This window comes from Bubalus bubalis, chromosome 3 (assembly GCF_019923935.1).
Source record: "Bubalus bubalis isolate 160015118507 breed Murrah chromosome 3, NDDB_SH_1, whole genome shotgun sequence".
NCBI classification, from domain to species: Eukaryota; Metazoa; Chordata; class Mammalia; order Artiodactyla; family Bovidae; genus Bubalus; species Bubalus bubalis.
Genome location: NC_059159.1, coordinates 21,791,665 through 21,807,647, shown reverse-complemented (window position 1 = coordinate 21,807,647; position 15,983 = coordinate 21,791,665). Strand labels below are relative to the sequence as shown.

Below are 15,983 nucleotides of genomic sequence, written 5' to 3'. Positions count from 1 at the left end.
TATTACCATGTGTAAAACAGATAGCCAGTGGGAATATGCTGTATGTCACAGGGAGCTCAAACTGGGTGCTCTGGGACTGCCTCGAGAGGAGGGATGGGGTGGGAAGTGAGAAGGAGGTTAAAGAGGGAGAGGAGATACATGTGCCTGTGGCTGATTCATGTTGATGTATGACAGAAACCAACACAATATTGCAAAGAAATTATCCTCCAATTAAAAATAAATAAATTTGAAAAAAGATTGATGTTGTGAAACAGAAAAAAAGAAGGAAACATTCAGCCTCAAAGTTCTAAATTGAAATATTAATGTTGTGGTGTGAACTATTTCTAATTTCCTCTCAGCATCAGTTGATATTAGAATGCTATGGAGTTTAGGATTGACTGCACTTTGGAGAGGCTGGTAGCGTGCTCCATTCACATAGCCAGTACACAGCCAGAAGAGATGGGTATAAAGCTTCTATTCCTCATTCCTAGATCAGTTCATTTTATTTTACACTGTTTCTTTCCAGGATCAATTAAAGTTAGTAAAACTCACTGTCTTCTCTGTTTTCTTCTAACATTTCTGTGTGGTTTTAAACACAGAGCAAGTAAGTATAAATATTTAAAAATTGTTTTAAGTATCTTCTGACCAGAAGAGTTTCCCATAGATCTGCGATTTCTAAGTATTTTATTCCTAGTTGTTTCTTGTTTCCTACATTCAGATTGGTTAATTCTCCACCTGGGTTTCTATGTCTGCCATATTCTTTGTGTCTTTTTTATTCCATGGTAATATCTCAGTTAACTCTTACTGTGTATCACTTAGACCATGGCAGTGGTCTCTTGATTGCTTCTGTATAGTCATTATTATGTCTAGCCTTTGGCCCTTTGTTTTTATAAACATCTACCACAGAAATCATCCTTATGCCCAACTCCTGCCATGCCATTCCCCTGCCCTAAAGCTTTCAACAGTTCTTTGTGTTTGTTGAATAAATGGCATATTCCTTTGGCTAGTTCTAAAAGCACACCAACTTTCTAAAATGATCTTCCATTATTACTTTACCTATATCCCCCTCTAATCATCTCTGAACAACTTCTCTATACCTTTGTCAATACTGTTTCCATTATTGAAAATGCCATCTTCCCTGAGATCTGGACACCTAAATCTTAACTCGTATGAAATGTTAGCTTCTTTTTCAATCTTTCTTGTTCTCCCCAATTGATAGTAACTTCTCTGTTGACAGTGTGTTGTATATTTTCATATTCTAATCATTGGTTAATTACTGTGAGTTTGTTTCATCTCCTGGAAATTTCTTGAATAGGGTGGCATTAACCCAACTTTAATACAGTCTATGGTTTGCAGACGGTAGGCAATCAGTCTATTTTTGTTATGCTTACATTTAATACAAAAAATAGAACGAATAAGTAAAACCAAAGTTGAGTTTGCTGGGCCAAAAAAGAGAAGTTTATTAGAAAACAAACATGCTGCAAGACTTAAGATCTAAGAAGGGGAGAAGGAGGTTGTTACTATTACTTGAGAATAGCCCTAGCCTTAATAGATGAGCCTGCATCTCCAGTTCCTAGTTGATGTGAGGTCTTAAGGGCTCAGGGCAAGAGGTTTGTTAGGTAGAGAAATGGGGGTAGAACTTTTTCAGACGGTTGGTTGCTTGCTCTGCGCAGGCAGTGCCCTGCTCAGCAGCAGGGGGAGGTCCTGCAGGTGCGGCAGGTGGTGCGGCAGGGGGCGGGCCGGCAGCAGGTGGGGCGGCAGCAGGGGGACTGCACAGAGATGGGCTGGCAGCACGTGGTGGCCCAGCAGCAGGGGCGGCAGACCACGGCCTGGCAGGACGTGGGGCAGCAGGTGATGGGGCGGCAGCAGCCCTCCTGCAGGCTGCAGGGGTCGCAGCAGACTGGGCGGCGGCAGGGCTCGCAGATGGGGCGCGTGCAGCGGGGCACGCAGGTCACGGGGCGGCTCACGGTGGTCTGGCAGGACACTGGGCGGCAGCAGCAGGGGTCGCGGTAGCAGCAGGGCTGGAGGCAGCCTCCGCCACAGCTGAGGGAGGAGAAGGTGGGGCCGCAGCAGGAGCCGGTCATGGTGGTGTGTGGGGCTGAGTGGTGTTGAGGTGGTGAGAGGAGTTGAGTGTTCTCAGGTGTGAATGTCTTCCTCCTGCTCTGGGCCCTTTATATACCCTGGCCAGGAGATGATGACGCCTCTTGTTTATTGTTTGCTCAATTAAATAGAAATTTGTTTTGACTAATGGTTGCATTAGTCAAAATTAGTTGCATTTGACTAATGGTGACATACTCATAATCTCATTAAAGAACATCTGTTGCATCCCTAAATATGGATGTATTCATGCTGTTCATCATCAAAATCTAAATACTCTGGAACGTTGGAGGTGAAGCAGCTCTTGATGCTTATTTTGAGTAGATGGCATCTGACAAAACCTGGGCAAAATGGTGCTGAAGGGGCTACAATTTTTAAAGACATTAAAGGCATAAGAGTTTCTAGACCACTGACTAGATCCTACCCTTGACCCCCAAGAGATTCCCAGAAAAGCCTGCATGTGAATCAGACAGGTGTTAGACATGTTCTTTGGTGTGGATTCCTTGGGAAAACGTTTGTGTTTCACTTGATATAGAGTTGGACTGCTGAGCACAGAAGAACTGATGCTTTTGAACTGTGGTGTTGGATGGCATTGCCGAGTCAATAGACATGAGTTTGAGCAAGCTCTGGGAGATGGTGAGGACAGGGAAACCTGGCATGCTGCAGTCCATGGGGTCATAAAGAATTGGACACAACTGAGCGACTGAACGGCATAGTGAAATGTACATGCCTTGAATAGTACTGCAGCTCATATATTTGTATTGAAAAGGTTAAAGTTGACTTTCATACACTGAGTATTAGAATAAAATACCCAAGACTGATATCTATTTTTTTCTTTTTTCCAGCTCACATTGTGACAACTCTAGTTTTTCTGGTTTTTATTAATACTAGTTTTCCCTGAGGCATGATATTTTTTATACTTGTCTTTCTTGTGTATGTGATATGGAACTGTGTAATAAAATTTTTCTTACTATACCTTGACATGGTTGCTACAACTATGAAGTAATAAGGCAGAGGTTTTCCCCCTACATAATAGATGTAGAAAACAAACTTGTTTGCCAGGGGGAAGTGGAGGAGAAATAAATTAGAAGATTGGGATTGACATAAACACACCACTATATATAAAATAGATATCTAATAAGAACCTGCTGTATAGCACAGGGAACTCTTCTCAATACTCTGTAATTACATACATGAAAAAAGAATCTAAAAAGGAGTGGATAGTGCTTGCTTTGGCAGTACATATTCTAAAAAGCAAAGACTTCACTTTGTCGACCAAGGTCCATATAGTCAAAGCAATGATCTTTCCAGTAGTCATGTACAAATGTGAGAGCTGGACAATAAAGAAGGCAGAGCTCCAAAGAATTGATGCTTTCAAACTTTGGTGCTGGAGAAGACTCTTGAGAGTCCCTTGGAAAGCAAAGAGATCAAACCAGTGAGTCTTAAAGGATATCAACCCTGAATACTCTTTGGAAAGACTGATGCTTAAGCTTCAATATTTTAGCTACCCAATGTGAACACCTGACTCATTGGAAAAGACCCTGATTCTGGGAATTATTGAAGACAGAAGGAGAAGAGGGTGACAGAAGATGAGATGGTTGGATGGCATCACCGATTCTATGGACATGAACCTCGGCAAACTCTGGGAGATGGTGAGGGACAGGAAAGCCTGGCTTGCTACAGTCCGTGGGGTCACGAAGAATCAGACATGGCTTGGTGACTGAACAGCAATATTCCATTGTATATATGTACTACAGCTTCTTTATCCGTTCATCTGTCAATGGACATCTAGGTTGCTTCCATGTCCTAGCTACTGTAAACAGTGCCTCAGTGAACACTGTGGTACATGTGTCTTTTTCCTCAGTTATGGTTTCCTCAGGGTATTTGCCCAGTAGTGAGACTGTTGAGCCATATGGTAGTTTTATTCCTTCTTTTTAAAGGAATCTTCATACTGTCTTCTGTAACGGCTGTATCAGTTTACATTCCCACCAAAAGTGTGAGAGGGTTCCCTTTTCTCCAAGCCTTCTTCAGCATTTATGTTTGTAGATTTTTTGATAATGGCCATTCTGACTGGTATGCACTCTCACCACTTTCATTCAACATAGTTTTAGAAGTCCTAGCCATGGCAAACAGAAGAAAAAGAAATAAGAGAAATTCAAACTGGAAAAGAAGTAAAACTGTCACTGTTTGTTGATGACACGATACTATCCATAAAAAATTCTTAAGATGCCACCAGAAAACTACTAGAGCTAATCAAGCAGCTTGGTAAAGTTGCATGATACAAAATTAATACACAGAAATCTCTTCCATTCCCATACACTAACAGTGAAAGATCAAAAGAGAAATTAAGGAAACAATCTCATTTACCATTGTAACTAAAAGAATAAAATCCTAGGAATTAACCTACCCCAGGAGGCAAAAGGCCTGTACTCAGAAAACAATAAGACTGATGAATGAAAGTGAAGATGACACAAACAGAGGGAGAGACACACCATGTCCTTGGCTTGGAAGAAGTCATTGTGAAAATGACTGTACTGCCCAAATCAACCTACAAATTCAGTACAACCCCCATCAAATTACCAAGGGCATTTTTCACAGAATTCAGTTCATTCAGTTCATTCGCTCAGTCGTGTCCGACTCTTTGTGACCCCATGAATTGCAGCACGCCAGGCCTCCCTGTCCATCACCAACTCCCGGAGCTCACTCAGACTCACGTCCATCGAGTCGGTGATGCCATCCAGCCATCTCATCCTCTGTCGTCCCCTTCTCCTCCTGCCCCCAATCCCTCCCAGCATCAGAGTCTTTTCCAATGAGTCAACTCTTCGCATGAGGTGGCCAAAGTACTGGAGTTTCAGCCTCAGCATCAGTCCCTCCAAAGAAATCCCAGGGCTGATCTCCTTCAGAATGGACTGGTTGGATCTCCTTGCAGTCCAAGGGACTCTCAAGAGTCTTCTCCAACACCACAGTTCAAAAACATCAATTCTTCGGCGCTCAGCCTTCTTCACAGTCCAACTCTCACATCCATACATGACCACAGGAAAAACCATAGCCTTGACTAGACGGACCTTTGTTGGCAAAGTAATGTCTCTGCTTTTGAATATGCTATCTAGGTTGATCATAACTTTCCTTTCAAGGAGCAAGCGTCTTTTAATTTCATGGCTGCAGTCACCATCTGTAGTGATTTTGGAGCCCAGAAAAATAAAGTCTGACACTGTTTCCACTGTTTCCCCATCTATTTGCCGTGAAGTGATGGGACCAGATGTCATGATCTTCGTTTTCTGAATGTTGAGCTTTAAGCCAACTTTTTCACTCTCCTCTTTCACTTTCATCAAGAGGCTCTTTAGTTCCTCTTCACTTTCTGCCATAAGGGTGATGTCATCTGCATATCTGAGGTTATTGATATTTCTCCTGGCAATCTTGATTCTAGCTTGTGCTTCTTCCAGCCCAGCATTTCTCATGATGTACTCTGCATATAAGTTAAATAAGTAGGGTGACAATATACAGCCTTGACGTATTCCTTTTCCTATTTGGAACCAGTCTGTTGTTCCATGTCCAGTTCTAAGTGTTGCTTCCTGATCTGCATATAGATTTCTCAAGAGGCAGGTCAGGTGGTCTGGTATTCCCATCTCTTTCAGAATTTCCCACAGTTTATTGTGATCCACACAGTCAAAGGCTTTGGCATAGTCAATAAAGCAGAAATAGATGTTTTTCTGGAACTCTCTTGCTTTTTCCATGATCCAGTGGATGTTGGCAATTTGATCTCTGGTTCCTCTGCCTTTTCTAAAACCAGCTTGAACATCTGGAAGTTCATGGTTCATGTATTGCTGAAGCCTGGCTTGGAGAATTTTGAGCATTACTTTACCAGCTTGTGAGATGAGTGCAATTGTGCAGTAGTCTGAGCATTCTTTGGCATTGCCTTTCTTTGGGATTGGAATGAAAACTGACCTTTTCCAGTCCTGTGGCCACTGCTGAGTTTTCCAAATTTGCTGGCATATTGAGTGCAGCACTTTCACAGCCTCATCTTTCAGGATTTGAAATAGCTCAACTGGAATTCCATCACCTCCACTAGCTTTGTTCGTAGTGATGCTTTCTAAGGCCCACTTGACTTCACATTCCAGGATGTCTGGCTCTAGGTGAGTGATCATACCATCGTGATTATCTTGGTCGTGAAGATCTTTTTTGTACAGTTCTTCAGTGTATTCTTGCGACCTCTTCTTAATATCGTCTGCTTCTGTTAGGTCCATACCATTTCTGTTCTTTATCGAGCCCATCTTTGCATGAAATATTCCCTTGGTATCTCTAATTTTCTTGAAGAGATCTCTAGTCTTTCCCATTCTGTTGTTTTCCTCTATTTATTTGCATTGATTGCTGAGGAAGGCTTTCTTATCTCTCTCTCTGCTATTTTTTGGAACTCTACATTCAGATGCTTATATGTTTCCTTTTCTCCTTTGCTTTTAACTTCTCTTCTTTTCACAGCTATTTGTAAGACCTCCCCAGACAGCCATTTTGCTTTTTTGCATTTCTTTTCCATGGAGATGGTCTTGATCCCTGTCTCCTGTACAATGTCACAAACTTCCGTGCATAGTTCATCAGGCATTCTGTCTAACTGATCTAGTCCCTTAAATATATCTCTCACTTCCACTGTATAATCATAAGGGATTTGATTTAGGTCATACCTGAATGGTCTAGTGGTTTTCCCTACTTTCTTCAATTTAAGTCTGAATTTGGCAATAAGGAGTTCATGATCTGAGCCACAGTCAGCTTCTGGTCTTGTTTTTGTTGACTGTATAGAGCTTCTCCATCTTTGGCTGCAAAGAATATAATCAATCTGATTTTGGTGTTGACCATCTGGTGATGTCCATGTGTAGAGTCTTCTCTTGTGTTGTTGGAAGAGGGTGTTTGCTGTGACCAGTACATTCTCTTGGCAAAACTCTATTAGTGTTTGCCCTGCTTCATTCCATATTGCAAGGCCAAATTTGCCTGTTACTGCAGGTGTTTCTTGACTTCCTACTTTTGCATTCCAGTCCCCTATAATGAAAAGGACATCTTTTTTGGGTGTTAGTTCTAAAAGGTCTTGTAGGTCTTCATAGAACCGTTCAACTTCAGCTTCTTCAGCGTTACTGGTTGGGGTATAAACTTGGATTACTGTGATATTGAATGGTTTGCCTTGGAAACGAACAGAGATCATTCTGTCGTTTTTGAGATTGCATCCTAGTACTGCATTTCGGAGTCCCTTGTTGACCATAATGGCTACTCCATTTCTTCTAAGGGATTCCTGCTCACAGTAGTAGATATAATGGTCATCTGAGTTAAATTCACCCATTCCAGTCCATTTCAGTTCACTGATTCCTAGAATGTTGACGTTCACTCTTGCCATCTCCTGTTTGACCATTTCCAATTTGCCTTGATTCATGGACCTAACATTCCAGGTTCCTATGCAATATTGCTCTTACAGCATCGGACCTTGCTTCTATCACCAGTCACATCCACAACTGGGTATTGTTTTTGCTTTGGCTCCATCCCTTCATTCTTTCTGGAGTTATTTCTCCACTGATCTCCAGTAGCATATTGGGCACCTACTGACCTGGGGAGTTCCTCTTTCAGTATCCTATCATTTTGCCTTTTCATACTGTTCATGGGGTTCTCAAGGCAAGAATACTGAAGTGGTTTGCCATTCCCTTCTCCAGTGGACCACATTCTGTCAGACCTCTCTACCATGACCCACCTGTCTTGGGTGGCCCCACACGGCATGGCTTAGTTTCATTGAGTTAGACAAGGCTGTGGTCCTAGTATGATTAGATTGACTAGTTTTCTGTGAGTATGGTTTCAGTGTGTCTGCCCTCTGATGCCCTCTTGCAACACCTACTGTCTTACTTGGTTTTCTCTTACCTTGGACGTGGGGTATCTCTTCATGGCTGCTCCAGCAAAGCGCAGCTGCTGCTCCTTACCTTGGACGAGGGGTATCTCCTCACTGCCGCCCCTCCTGACCTTGAATGTGGAATAGCTCCTGTAGGCCCTCCTGCGCCCACGCAGCCACCGCTCCTTGGACGTGGGGTTGCTCCTCCCGGCTGCCACCCCTGGCCTCGGGCATGGGGTATCTCCTCCCGGCCACCGCCCCTGACCTCAGACGTGGGGTAGCTCCTCTCGGCTGCTTCTGTGCTGTTGAAGCCTGGAACTCTCGGCCGCTGCCCCTAACCTCGGATGCGGGGTAGCTCCTCTTGGCCGCCACCCCTTGTGCATGGGGTCCTCCCGGCTTCTGCCTCTGACCTCGGACGTGGGGTAGCTTCTCTCGGCCGCACTTGTGCGCCATCACAACCGCCCACGCTTTGCATTTCATGCAAAGATGGGCACAATAATGGACAGAAAGAGAAGCAGAAGATATTAAGAAGAGGTGACAAGAATACACAGAAAGACTATACAAAAAAGGTCTTAATGACCCAGATAACCATGATGGTGTAAACCTCACCTAGAGCCAGACATCCTGGAATGTGAAGTCAAGTGGGCCTTAGGAAGCATCACTACAAACAGAGCTAAGTGGGGGTGATGGAATTTCAGCTGAGCTATTTCAAGTCCCAAAAGTGCTGCACTCAATATGTCAGCAAATTTGGAAAACTCAGCAGTGGTCACAGGATTGGAAAAGGTCAGTTTTCATTCCAATCCCAAAGAAGGGCAATGCCAAAGAATGTTCAAATTACAGCAGAATTGCACTCATCTCACACCCTAGCAAACTAATGCTGAAAATCCTCCAAGCTATGCTTCAATAGTAGATGAACCAAGAACTTCCAGATGTTCAAGCTGGATTTAGAAAAGGCTTAGGAACCAGAGATCAAATTGCCGACATCCATTGGATCATAGAAAAAACAAGAGAATTCCAGAAAAACATCTACTTCTGTTTCATTGACTGTCTAGGTTTGATTTTGACTGTGTGAATCACAACAAACTGTGGAAAAATCTTAAAGAGATGGGAATACCAGACCACCTACCTGACTCCTGAGAAATCTTTATGCAGGTCAAAAACCTAGAGGGGTGGGATGGGTAGGGAGATGGGAAGGAGTTTCAAAAGGGAGGGAATATATGTATCCCTGTGGCTGATTCTTGTTGAGGTTTGACAGAAAAGAGCAAAATTCTGTAAAGCAATTATCCATCAAAAATTTAAAAAAAAGGAACAGAACCAGGCATGAGACAATGGAGTGGTTCAAAATTGGAAAAGAAGTATGTCAACACAATATATTGTCACCCTGCCTATTTAACTTACATGCAGAGTACATCGTGTGAAATGTTGGACTGGATGAAGCACAAGCTGGAATCAGGATTGCCAGGAGAAATATCAATAACCTCAGATATGCAGATGACACCACCCTTATGGCAGAAAGCAAAGAGGAATTAAAGAACCTCTGGATGAAAGTAAAAGAGAAGAGTGAAAAACCTGGTTTAAAACTCAACATTCAATAAACGAAGATCACAGCAGCTGGTCCCATCAATTCATGGCAAACAGATGGGGAAACAAGGGAAAGAGTGAGAAACTTCATTTTCTTGGGCTCCAAAATCACTGCAGATGGTGACTGCAGCCATGAAATTAAAAAAAAAACTTGCTCCTTGGAAGAAAAGCTATGATCCATCTAGACAGCAGAGACATTACATTGCCAGTAAAGGTCCATCTAGTCAAAGCCATGGTTTTTCCAGTAGTCATGTATGGATGTGGGATTTGGACCATAAAGAAAGCTGAGTGCTGAAGAATTGATGCTTTTGAACTGTGGTGTTGGAGAAGACTCTTGAGAGTCCCTTGGACTGCAGGGAGATCAAACCACTCAATCCTAAAGGAAATCAGTCCTGAATATTCATTGGAAGGACTGTTGATGAAGCTGAAGCTCCAATACTTTGGCTACATGATGCAAAGAACCAACTCTTTGGAAAAGACCCTGATGCTGGGAAAGATTGAAGACAGGAGGAGATGGGGCCAACAGAGGGTGAGATGGTTGGATGGAATCACCAACTTGATGGACATGAGTTTGAGTAAGCTCTGGGAGTTGATGATGGACAGGGAAGCCTGGTGTGTTGCAGTCCACGGGGTCACAAAAAGTCAGACATGACTGAGCGACAGAACTTAACTGACATATAGCTGTGTAATTTTAAGGTGCATGTTGTGATGATTTGATATATGTCTATATTGCAAATGTTTACCACAGTAAGGCTAGTTAAGACATTCTTTCCCTTACCTAATGTCATTTTGTTGTTGTTGTTATGATGAGGATATTAAAGCTCTACTCTCAGAGTACCTTTCAGGTATACAGTATACAGTTGACTCTTGAACAACACAGGTTTAGACTGCATGGGTCTACATATATGGAAATCGTTTTCAGCCATAAATGCTATAGTGACACATGACCTGTGGTTAGTTTCATCATGGATATGGAGGAACTGAAAGTACAGAGGAACCATAGATATGAAGTCTCGGATATGGAAGGCAGAATATAAGTTGTACTTGGATTTTGACTGTGCAGAGTGTCAGTGCCCCTAACCCCAGAGTAGTTCAAGGGTCAGTCATAGTATTGTTAACTATAGTCACCATGCTGTACATTAGATCCTTGGAATTATTCATCTCATAACTGAAAGTTTGTGCCTTTGGACCCAAATCTCATTTCTTCTACCCCTCAGCCCTTGGTAACTACTTTTCTACTCTATGTTTCTTTGAGTCTGATGGTTTTAATTCCATGTATAAGTGAAATCATTGCAATATATGCTTTTCTCATGTCAACTTATTTCATTCAGCATTATGCCTTCAAGTTTCACCCCTGTTATCACAAAAGGCAGGATTTCCTTCTTTTCGTGACTATTATATATATATATGTGTGTGTGTGTGTGTGTGTGTGTGTGTGTGTGTATAATTTAGCCTAATTAACAACTAATTTTATTTAGCCATTCATCTGTTGGACATTTAGGCTGTCTCAGTGTCTTAGCTATTGTAAATTACTGTTGTGAACATGAGAATGTGGAAATCTCTTTGAGATAGTGATTTCATCTTCTTTGGATGTATACCAAGAAGTGGAATTGCTGAATCATAGAGTAGTTTTATTTTCAGTTTTTTGAAGAAACTCCAAACTGTTTTCCATAGTAGCTGTAGCAATTTACACCCCCCCCAAATAACAGGGTACCAAGGTTCCCTTTTCTCCACATCATCACACTAGCATTTGTTATCTCTTGTCTTTTTGAGAATATCCATTCTAACAGGTGTGAGGTGATATCACACTGTGGTTTTGATTTGCATTTCCCTGGTGATTAGCAATGTTGAACATCTTTTCAACATGTACTTGTTGACCATCTATATGCCTTCTTTGAAAAAATGTTTACAAATCCTCTGCTTATTTTTTAAGTGAATTGGTTTTCTTCTCTCTTTTGTTCTGGTCTGTTGCTATTTACTTGTAGGAGTTCCTTGTGTTCTGTGGATACTAACTGCTTATCAGATACACAGTTTGCAAATAGTTCCTCCCATTTGGTGGTTGCCTTTTCATTTGTAGATGGTTTCTTCTGCTCCATAGAAACTTTTTAGTTTGATGTAGTCCCATCTGCTAATTTTTGCTTTTATTGCTTGTGCTTTATTCTTCTCAAGGCACATTGTCTAATAATCAATTTTTCCTGTTGCTGGGGGTGAGGTGTCTTCATAATGATCACATTTTGGGCAAGGAGAACCTCTTCAGAGGATAATCTCAGGTAAGAAGACTCATTTCTCTACTCTAAACACTTAGGATCCAAAACTGTTCTAAGATGACTTTTTTCTTTCTTTTATAAAGATATACAAAGAATGAGAGGCCATGAGCCCTCAGTAAATAATTCCAGTGTTTTCAGCCGAGGATACTCATCCTACCCCACACCCAAATTTCATTTCCTGGCAGAGAAAAAATGGGTCATGTGTGAATAATTCATACCACTGAGCTCTGTGATTTGACACTGGTGGCAAGTCATGTGCTATTTTCTGATGCCACTTATTCTAAAACCAGACAACACTCATCGAAAACTTTGCAACTTACCGACTATGTGTCTTTGGGCCATATGGAATAATAATAGATGTGTAATCAAGGTTGTTGTGAAGGTTAAATGAGCTAATAATTTTGTCAAGCACTAAGAACAGTGCCTGGCACTTAGTGTCTTATATTTGTTGAGTTAGTAAATATATTTTAATAGGTAGTGTTTCAGGGGTGCTTTATAAGCTCTAAATTTTGAATTTAGAGCAAAGATGAATGGTGTTTGATATGGTAAGTAGCCAGTTCTCTGCTCCATCACCAAAAAATACATATTAAATAGGATTATTCAGTGGGGTATTTCATCAATCATGTAAAATAAAAATATCTTGAAGGAAGATATTAGAATTCCTTCTATTTGAGCACTAATCTCTGTAAAGGGGAGTCAGGCTACTTTAGAACAGACGAGAAGAACATGTGTCAGAATTGTGGATAGTGACACTAACCCTACTGAGAGTCCCACAGCCCATGCAACAGAGGGAGGTCTTAAAAAACAACCATAAAAGAAAAGGCTTAAAATTTAGACAGGTTCTTAGTGATGATGGACAACATATTTTGCATAATGAATGCTAGGGCTTTATTTAACAGTATCATTCAACAACCACATTATGAGCAAATTTTAACATGAAAAATACTATCTTATGTTCTCAATTCTAGTTGCTATACAAAAGGAGAAAAGCAATTGCACATGTAATCAAAAACAGCCAGCAATTTTTAACAATTTTTATTGGTACATATTGAAAGTGGACCTTACTTTATGCCATTGGGATGATCCTAAAAAGTTAAAATATGATTTCAATGTTTAATAATTTGATCACATTTTAAAGACCTCAGAGAAGTCCACTATTTACAACATAATGGCATACTCTTCTATATATAATAAAAGACTTCTTTAGGAGTACAAACAGATGCTCTCTAACTTATCTGCTTTAAATTCATTTAGACTTTGATAAATATGTTTTTAAAAAGTATAGCATAATCATAAGAAAGTTTTAAATAATTTCCCCCAGAATAGATATGTTTTAATAGTCCATTTCATTAAAAGTAAAATGTGTGTTCATTTTTAAAAATAATTAAGAAACATATGAAGAAGAAAATATTAATTCCCAGTGACTGTTAGATTTTTGTTGCATAATGTTCCAGGCATATTTTTAGGTATAAAAACACACAGACACAGACATACAGAACACACTTTTTCTTCATAAGATAGTTTAATATTTTACAGCTTACTTATTTTTCACTTAAAAGTGACAGGACAATTTTTTGCAGTTTCCTAATAGGTTTACAGTCTTCAACTATTTTTGGTAATGCTGATATTATGTATTATTTGACTTTTTTCTTATTTATATCTCATCTCCCTAAGTAGATTATAACTTCTTTGAAGCAGGAACTCTGTTTTATTCCTTTATCTTCCTTCAGGGCAAGTCAACTCAGTGCCCTATTCATAGTAGATATTCAATAAATACCTGTAGATAGGCAGTGATTTATTTGCCTGGAAGATGCCATAAATGGCCAATTCCTGAGCATCAAGATAAGCAACTCTCAAAAGCCAGTGTGGATTTACTATCCACACTAGTTGACATTGTGAATAATAGTCTAAATAATAATCAGATCTGTAATATATAGAAGGGAGTGTATTACATGAAGAAGCAGTCATACTTGGTCACAAAATACAAAACAGTTCCCTTGGGCAGAGGAACGAGTCTCTGATCATACTAAGGTGAAATGTTTGGCCTAAAGGCTTAATATCAGGGGCCTTGCATTCTCTTGGGTCTTTTCTGAACATCAGTGGTTATAATTACATTAAGAAACATAGGGAGCTTCCCTGGTGGTCCAGCGGTTAAGAATCTGCCTTGCAATGCAGGGAACATGGGTTCAATCTCTGGGCAGGGAACTAAGATCAATGTACAGCGGAGCATCTAAGCCTGTGTGCCCCAACTACTGAGCCCACAGGCTACAGCTAGAGAGTCTGTGGTCCACAAAGAAAGATCCTGCATGTGGCAACTAAGACCCATGCAGCCAAATACATAAGTAAATATTAAAAAGAGAAAGAAACTTATTTGATCTTTCATTACTCATTTCTCTTTAACTTGAGGAAATTCTTTTTTTTTTAATTTTTTATTTTTAACTTTACAATATTGTATTGGTTTGCCATATAGCTCTTTAACTTCAAAAATAGACAATTGGCCAGATGCTGCTCAAAGTTTCTTCCGCCTTTTTCTATGATGTGCTGCTGCTGCTGCTAAGTCGCTTCAGTCGTGTCTGACTCTGTGCGACCCCATAGATGGCAGCCGACCAGGCTCCTTCATCCCTGGGATTCTCCAGGCAAGAACCCTAGAGTGGGTTGCCATTTCCTTCTCCAATGTATGAAAGTGAAAAGTGAAAGTGAAGTCGTTCAGCCGTGTCCGACTCGTAGTGACCCCATGAACTGCAGGCTACCAGGCTCCTCTGTCCATGGGATTTTCCAGGCAAAAGTATTGGAGTGGGGTGCCATTGCCTTCTCCCTATGCTGTGCTAACAGGTGTCATTTCCGTGAATGAATACTCAGACTGGGAATATAAGTGGTAACCCGATGTAGACGCCTTACTGGTCACTACTGAAGACCATTTCTCAGGTGTTTGGTACCTACCTGTCTGAACTGTAGGCATTGGTGACTTGGAGATGTAGCTGCTCCTATCTTCATAGTCAGCTACTGTGTCTTATAAATGCCATTTACAATGATAATGAGGAAACTACCCAGATTTTTGTTATTTTAGAGAAGAACAAGAGGATTATTTCCTATCTTGCTTTAGATATCTCTGGAAAATGGAGACAGAATCTAATGAAAGGAAATATCACAGAGACCATGATTTCTATGCCGAAAGTGTTAAGTTTATTAGAGAACCAACAACACAATATAGGAGTGAGCAGGGGTCGTGGGAGGACAGGATATTTTTCATCATTTGAAAAGGGTGCCGCCTAGTTTGAAGAGAGGAGGAATGGGCTTCTCAAGAAAAGAGGTGGTTCTGCTGTGAAGCTGTGGGACAGCAGGATAGACCCCGCCATCTACTTAATGATGATGCGCGCCTAGGAAGCTCAGCAGCAGGGGGAGGTCCTGCAGGTGCGGCAGGTGGTGCGGCAGGGGGCGGGCCGGCAGCAGGTGGGGCGGCAGCAGGGGGACTGCACAGAGATGGGCTGGCAGCACGTGGTGGCCCAGCAGCAGGGGCGGCAGACCACGGCCTGGCAGGACGTGGGGCAGCAGGTGATGGGGCGGCAGCAGCCCTCCTGCAGGCTGCAGGGGTCGCAGCAGACTGGGCGGCGGCAGGGCTCGCAGATGGGGCGCGTGCAGCGGGGCACGCAGGTCACGGGGCGGCTCACGGTGGTCTGGCAGGACACTGGGCGGCAGCAGCAGGGGTCGCGGTAGCAGCAGGGCTGGAGGCAGCCTCCGCCACAGCTGAGGGAGGAGAAGGTGGGGCCGCAGCAGGAGCCGGTCATGGTGGTGTGTGGGGCTGAGTGGTGTTGAGGTGGTGAGAGGAGTTGAGTGTTCTCAGGTGTGAATGTCTTCCTCCTGCTCTGGGCCCTTTATATACCCTGGCCAGGAGATGATGGCCCCCACGACACATAATCATTTCCTTGTATTTGTTTATTCCTTCTGAAATAGCCTTGGCAAGTTTAGTAAGTTCCCTAGACATTTTTTCCAGATGCTCAAGTACTCATAAAAGACTGTTTTCCTTATTTAATGAAGACTCATTATATTTTTCTATTTATGGTTCAAATATGAATTTAATGACCCTGACTTCAAAGTGTCCAATTATCTTCATAATTCAGTGATGCTTTTGCCAATTGATGTTTTGATAACATGAGACTGGTTGTCATGTTCTTACTAATAGTGGAAGTGAATTCCCCAACTTA

At 41.8% G+C, this 15,983-nt stretch overlaps 1 protein-coding gene across 1 annotated transcript; it reads right to left on the bottom strand.

Moving 5' to 3' along the window:
* Positions 1–1,409: 1,409 nt before the first annotated feature.
* On the bottom strand, positions 1,410–15,640 carry LOC112583526 (keratin, high-sulfur matrix protein, IIIA3). The gene is made up of 2 exons (XM_025279261.3): positions 15,178–15,640; positions 1,410–1,674 (listed from the first exon to the last, which is right to left on the bottom strand). The coding sequence occupies exons 1-2, from the start codon at positions 15,564–15,566 to the stop codon at positions 1,665–1,667; spliced, it is 399 nt and encodes a 132-aa protein (XP_025135046.1). The 5' UTR covers positions 15,567–15,640; the 3' UTR covers positions 1,410–1,664.
* Between the last annotated feature and the right edge of the window lie 343 nt (positions 15,641–15,983).

Excerpts from the sequence above, each read along its gene's own strand:
- LOC112583526 (XM_025279261.3), bottom strand. The coding sequence starts at position 15,566 with ATGACCGGCTCCTGCTGCGGCCCCACCTTCTCCTCCCTCAGCTGTGGC.